The sequence below is a fragment of the Cynara cardunculus genome (genome assembly GCF_001531365.2).
Source record: "Cynara cardunculus var. scolymus isolate 2C chromosome LG 1, CcrdV1, whole genome shotgun sequence".
NCBI classification, from domain to species: Eukaryota; Viridiplantae; Streptophyta; class Magnoliopsida; order Asterales; family Asteraceae; genus Cynara; species Cynara cardunculus.
Genome location: NC_037528.1, coordinates 5,280,868 through 5,287,479, shown reverse-complemented (window position 1 = coordinate 5,287,479; position 6,612 = coordinate 5,280,868). Strand labels below are relative to the sequence as shown.

At 34.4% G+C, this 6,612-nt stretch overlaps 1 protein-coding gene across 1 annotated transcript; it reads left to right on the top strand.

Annotated features, from left to right (window-relative positions):
- Nucleotides 1-257: 257 nt before the first annotated feature.
- On the top strand, nt 258-2,701 carry LOC112521814 (ABC transporter G family member 6-like). Its single transcript, XM_025130807.1, has one exon. The coding sequence runs from the start codon at nt 378-380 to the stop codon at nt 2,571-2,573; it is 2,196 nt and encodes a 731-aa protein (XP_024986575.1). The 5' UTR covers nt 258-377; the 3' UTR covers nt 2,574-2,701.
- Nucleotides 2,702-6,612: the final 3,911 nt, after the last annotated feature.

Sequence of the window (6,612 nt, the reverse complement as noted above, 5' to 3'; positions counted from 1 at the left end):
ACTGATTATACAATTATAAAAGATTGAATAATAATTCACCATATATATATATATATATATATAAATTACTTTTATTAAGATGTTAATTAAATTTTTTGGGCTTTCCCCGCCTTCTATTTATGTTTGTCTATATATATGTACGTATATATAGAAGTTAATATCATTCAGTCATACATTAATAGGGTTTTATGCAGGAAGTATCTTTTTTGCTCTCTGCACCACCTATATTTCTTGGGATAAACAGTCTAACGACGCCGTTTGACACCAAACTATCAGCATAAACGCATGCTTTATCGCTGTCTCTTTCCATTTATACATATATAGCAATTCGCCATTGCTGCTACCACCATTAGGGTTCGATTTCAGGTGGAAAGATCATGTCAGCTCGTATTGGCGTACTCGAGAACATGCCGGAGTTCACGGGATCACCGCCGGTCTCTCCCACACTTGGGGAGCTTTTAGAGTTCGTTGGAGACGTGGGAAATGGTGATGAGACGACGGCGCATCGTGTCTTGGAGATGAACAACGAGCCACAATCCTTGCCGTTTGTTTTGTCGTTTACTAATCTGACGTATAGTGTAAACGTTCAGAGAAAGTTTGGGATTCCGGCCGTGTTTGGGGGTGGGCATATGTCGGCTGGTGTTCCGGCGACGGCGGTGGAGCCGTTAGCAGGAGAGAATCTGTTTTCCAGGAGTAAGGTTTTGTTGAACGATATTTCTGGTCAAGCCATGGATGGCGAGATATTGGCGGTGCTTGGTGCTAGTGGATCGGGAAAGTCGACCTTGATTGATGCTTTGGCGAATCGAATCGCCAAAGGAAGCTTGAATGGCAAAGTGACTTTGAATGGAGAACAATTAGAATCCAGATTGCTGAAGGTGATTTCAGCTTATGTGATGCAAGACGATCTCTTATTCCCGATGTTAACCGTCGAAGAAACATTGATGTTCGCCGCCGACTTCCGCCTCCCTCGGACGCTGTCAAAATCAAAGAAGAAGCTCAGAGTTCAAGCCCTAATTGATCAGTTAGGGCTCCGACAAGCTGCCAAAACAGTCATCGGTGACGAAGGACATAGAGGAGTCTCAGGCGGAGAACGCCGCCGTGTTTCCATCGGAACTGATATTATTCATGATCCTATCATCTTGTTTCTGGATGAACCGACCTCCGGCCTCGACTCCACCAGTGCTTACATGGTGGTGAAGGTTTTGCAACGTATTGCACGAAGCGGAAGCATCGTCATAATGTCCGTACACCAACCGAGCTACCGACTTCTCGGCTTACTCGACCGTCTATTGTTTCTCTCTCGTGGACAGACCGTTTACAGCGGCTCTCCGGCGAATCTCCTTTCTTTTTTCTCCGATTTCGGCCATCCGATTCCGGACAAAGAGAATCGTACCGAATTCGCACTCGATTTGATCAGAGAACTCGAAGGTTCTCCAGGAGGAACCAAAAGCCTCGTCGAATTCAACAAGTCATGGCAAAACCTGAAGCGATCTCGACATACCCAAACCACCGGCAACGAAACCCCCACTCATGGTTTATCGTTAAAAGAAGCAATCAGTGCCAGTGTTTCTCGGGGCAAATTAGTCTCCGGCGCCACCAACGATCTCAACCCAACCTCCATCGTTCGTACCTTCGCCAATCCAATGTGGATGGAGATGGTGGTTTTGTCAAAACGATCATTCAAGAATTCATGGAGAATGCCGGAGCTATTCGGAACTCGATTGGGTGCAGTTATGGTCACCGGATTCATCCTGGCCACTATGTTTTGGAAGCTCGATAACACGCCACGAGGCATTCGTGAACGGCTCGGATTCTTCGCCTTCGCCATGTCCACAACCTTCTACACCTGTGCAGACGCATTGCCGGTTTTCCTCCAAGAACGTTACATTTTCATGAGAGAAACCGCTTACAACGCCTACCGGCGATCATCCTACGTTCTTTCTCATTCCCTCGTTGCCATCCCGTCTCTGGTTTTCCTCTCGTTGGCATTCGCAATAATCACATTTTGGGCAGTCGGACTCTACGGCGGAGCTTCAGGTTTCTTCTTCTACTTCTTCATAATCTTGGCCTCATTTTGGGCCGGAAGTTCTTTCGTGACGTTTCTCTCCGCCGTCGTTCCTCACGTCATGCTCGGCTACGTTATCGTCGTCGCCATCCTCGCTTACTTCCTCCTCTTCAGCGGCTTCTTCATCAACCGCGATCGAATCCCCAATTACTGGATCTGGTTTCACTACATTTCTCTGATCAAATACCCATTTGAAGCAGTTTTGCACAATGAATTCCAAGATCCCACTAGATGTTTTGTCCGTGGAACTCAGATCTTCGACGGCAGTCCTCTTGGGCAGGTGGACGACTCATTGAAATTGGATCTTTTAAAAAGCATGAGTCAGACGTTGGGGGTGAACATCACCGCCGGCACCTGCCTGACCACCGGCGCCGACATATTGCAGCAGCAAGGTGTGAATGACCTGAGCAAATGGGAATGCTTATGGATCACTGTGGCTTGGGGATTCTTCTTCAGGACCTTGTTCTACTTCTGCTTGTTGCTGGGAAGCAAGAACAAAAGGAGGTAAAGTGTAAATACCCAAATCTCGGGGTACTAGTGTGTAAGTTTTTCAGTTTGGCGGGAATGGATAAAGCCATTCAAGTTCTTATTTTATTTTTAATAAAAATTGTATTATATAATAATAATTATCGTCATTTTTCTTAACGTCAATATGATAATATTAATTGATAGAGTGGTTTTTCGTTCAGATGAAATTATTGACCATGAAATTAAATTGATTTCAAAAAATTGAAAAAGGCAGTAAACAAAATAAGAGGAAAACCAACCATGAGGGTGATGTTTGATTGGTTTGAGCTTGACTTCAAAGATTAAAAGTATCAGGAGGTCGCATGTTCAAATCCAATGAGGAATAAAAATCCTCTTGTAGCCACGGAGGTTCAAATGCAGTGACTTCGGACTATCTACAAAACAAGTAGTCGTTCTAGAATTAGTCGGCTCGAGTTAAATATTCAGATTAATAAAAAAAATAACAGGCAAATGAATGTGACCACAATTAATGGGGGTTGGGGGTTGGGGGTTTGAAAGGGGGTGTATTGGTCATAAATGATGAGTTTGAAAGATGAAATTAAAAGCTAAGTACACAAGTAAAGAAATAAAAGTTTGGTGGCGTATTGGTTAGCTAAACTTATTGCTCTTATTACTTCATCTAACTACCCTCTTGCCCAATTTTATACACATAAATAATTAATCTAAAATATATTTGTTAAAAACACAGCTTAAATTTTATATTTATGTGTTATTTAAAGAGTTATCAGAACTGATACTTATAAAGTAAAGATTGATCTTACAAACATGCATAAACGATCAAGTTGGTTTCGTGTAAGATATCATTGGAATGAAAGGGACGTGTACACAAATCACATGTTCCAATTAATACATTAAAATGTTAACTGTACAATTAATCCAACAAATTTTGTCGCTTTTAATCAGTTACGTGTTGTTATTTTATGTCCAGAAAATTTCAGCTACGACAGTCGACAACTTGGTTTAAGCTAAATCAATCAAAAGTCAAAAATTGTGTATGTTACCGTCGTTTTTGTTTTTTGCATGAACGCTTTTCACATCAAACAAATGCATTAATTAGCTGATTGTGTTGTTTTTTGGAATTTTCATACCCATATTGTATTTAGCCTTGTAGCATTTCTTACAAGGCTTTTAAGAAACTCGTCGTCATATAAAAACCATCTTCTGTTTAAATTTATTTACACCTACGTATAAAATTAGTCTTAAAAGGTTCAAATTATTTTCTTTGTCGGAAGTTTGGCATTTAAAATGATTTAATTAACTCAAACATATGATAACAAATATATATCGTTTTAGACAATAACACATTTAAATCCGCAACCACTTAAAAAGAAAATATAAGTTAAGACCACAAGGGGTGATGTCTGATTGGTTTGAGCTTGACTCCAAAGGTCAAAAGTACCAGTAGATCACATATTAAAATCCAAGGAGAAATAAAATCCCTTTGTGGCCATGGAGGTTCAAATGTGATGACTCCGGGATATCTGCAAAACAGATAGTTACCCTGAGATTAGTCGGTTCATATAACGGATTGAATATCCGGGTTAAAAAAAAAGTTAAAATAGATAATGATGGATCACCATCCATTATTATTCAAACAAAATCAACCAAATAAAGGGTAAAATCAATCAAAGTATACTTCTATACATAAACCTTTCACCAACTATGCATATTTTCCAATTTTCTTGTCTTCATATTTCATACGTTTTTTTCATAAAAAAATATAAGTTATCGAATTATGAGTTGTTTTCGAGGTGTCGTCTTCATCGACAAGAATGATGAGTTCAGTAGGTTCGTATTTATAAAGCTACACCGTGTTGCATCGAAACTTATCGTTTAAGATACATGTATACAATTAATGATTTTGGTTGAAAAGATGTAGTATGCATATTTGACTTTTTCATGATCTGTCTTTTTTCGAATCTATAAACGTCTTCACTTTGTTTTATATCAGATTAGTTAATGATATCACAATTAAAAAAAGGTATATGGGTTATGTACTTTTTGTGTTACTTTTGAAAATTAAACTCAAGAATTATAAATTCATTAGTTTGAAACTAGGACGGTACTCGCACAATTTAACGAGATAAATCTCCATTTTCATGTTTAGTTTTTATTATTTGTTTCTATCGATATAATATGATTTTTTGTGGTTTTGGGAAAACGATAATGTTTTTATTTTTTTGAATGAGATATAAATGTAAAAATAGCATAAAAAAATTTAAAAAAATAAAATCGATGTTAGTATTAAGTTAACTATTTATTTGTTCTCGTTTTTTTGTGTAACTTCTTTAATTCAATTTTTTATTATAATTTAATTTAGGTCTAATAACAAAAGTAATTTATTTTTGGTTTAATAATATAATTTTTATTAAAAATAATAATTAAAATTCATGATTATTTTAATTATATTTTAGATTTTCTATATTTAAAAATAGATGTTTATCCTGTATTTGATTATGTTTATCTGCAGTTAGTTACACGAATTTAAAAATGAAGTTTTAATAAATTATACTTACGTAAAATCACTTGTAATCTTGAATTTTAAGTAATATGCATCAATAAACAGTATTTCATACATAAAAAAAATAGTTTTTAAGAGTTTTTGTCAAATGCTTTATAATATAACTAGAAGGGTACTCGCACAATGCAGCGAGATAAATCTCGATTCTAATGTTTAGTTTTTATTCTGTCTCTATCGATATAATACAATTTTATGTGGTTTTGAGGAAATGATAATGTTTTTATTTTTGAATGAAATATAAATTTGAAGATAGAATAAAAAATTAAAAAAAATAAATCGATATTAGTATCAAATTAACTATTTAATAGTTCCCTTTTTTTTGTAACTTTTTTAATTTAATTTTTTTATTATAATTTAATTTAGATTTAATAACAAAGTAATTTATTTTTGATTTAATAGTATAATTTTTATAAAGATAATAATTAAATATTATGTTATAGTTCAATGATTATCTTAATTATATTTTAAATTTTCTATATTTAAAATGAATGTTTATCCGGTATTTGATTATGTTTATCTGCAGTTAGTTACACAAATTTAAAAAATGAAGTTTTAATAAGTTGTATTTATGCATAATTTACTTGTAATCTTGAATTTTAAGTAATATGCATCAATATACAGTACTTTATGCATAAAAAATAATTTTAAAGAGTTTTTATCAAATGTTTTATAATATAATATATATATATATATATATATATATAGATAAGTACATAATTCAATATGTTTATTAAAAAATTTATAAAAGGAAAAAAAAATCCAACTTCTAGATTGGGTCATATTAAAAATTAGAAGAAGAAAGGTGGATGGTAGCCCCTAGTCCCTACCCACCATGGGCTACATAGAAGATGCATTAAATTGTTGTACAAATGTCCATTTTGTATTAATGTGACAAAAAGATGAATTTATTACTGCAATTGTAAGATTCCATGTCCCAAAAAAATTGGAACTATAATTCTTTTAATTTGTGAAAGATAAGGTTTTTTTTTTTAAATTATATAAAATAAAATATAAGATTTTGATGTTGGTTTTTTTATGATAAAAACCAACATCAAATATGTTTTGTTTTGATATAATTTGTTTTTCTTAACCGTTAAATGTATTTAATATAAGATCTTAAATATAACGTCTAGTCAAACCAACATCATAAAAAAAGTTATTACAAGCCAAGATCTTAGCAAAGACGTGTAATCATATACAACATCATAGATGATTAAACAATCATCACAGATGACTAAGCAACGATGATTTTTCAGTTCTAAGGTTTTGATGTTGATTGAAGCCGTAGGTTTATTTTGATTATTTTAAGTATGGATATTGACCATGATTTTGGTAACCATAAAGGTGATGCTTAATTGGTTTGAGCTTGAGGCTTCAAATGTCAAAAGTGTATGGAGGTTTCAAGTTCAAATCCAACGAAGGATAAGAATCCCCTTATGGCAATGGATGTTCAAATGCAATGACTCTGATTCGTAAAGCATGTGGTTGTCTTGAGATT

Excerpts from the sequence above, each read along its gene's own strand:
- LOC112521814 (XM_025130807.1), top strand. The coding sequence starts at position 378 with ATGTCAGCTCGTATTGGCGTACTCGAGAACATGCCGGAGTTCACGGGA.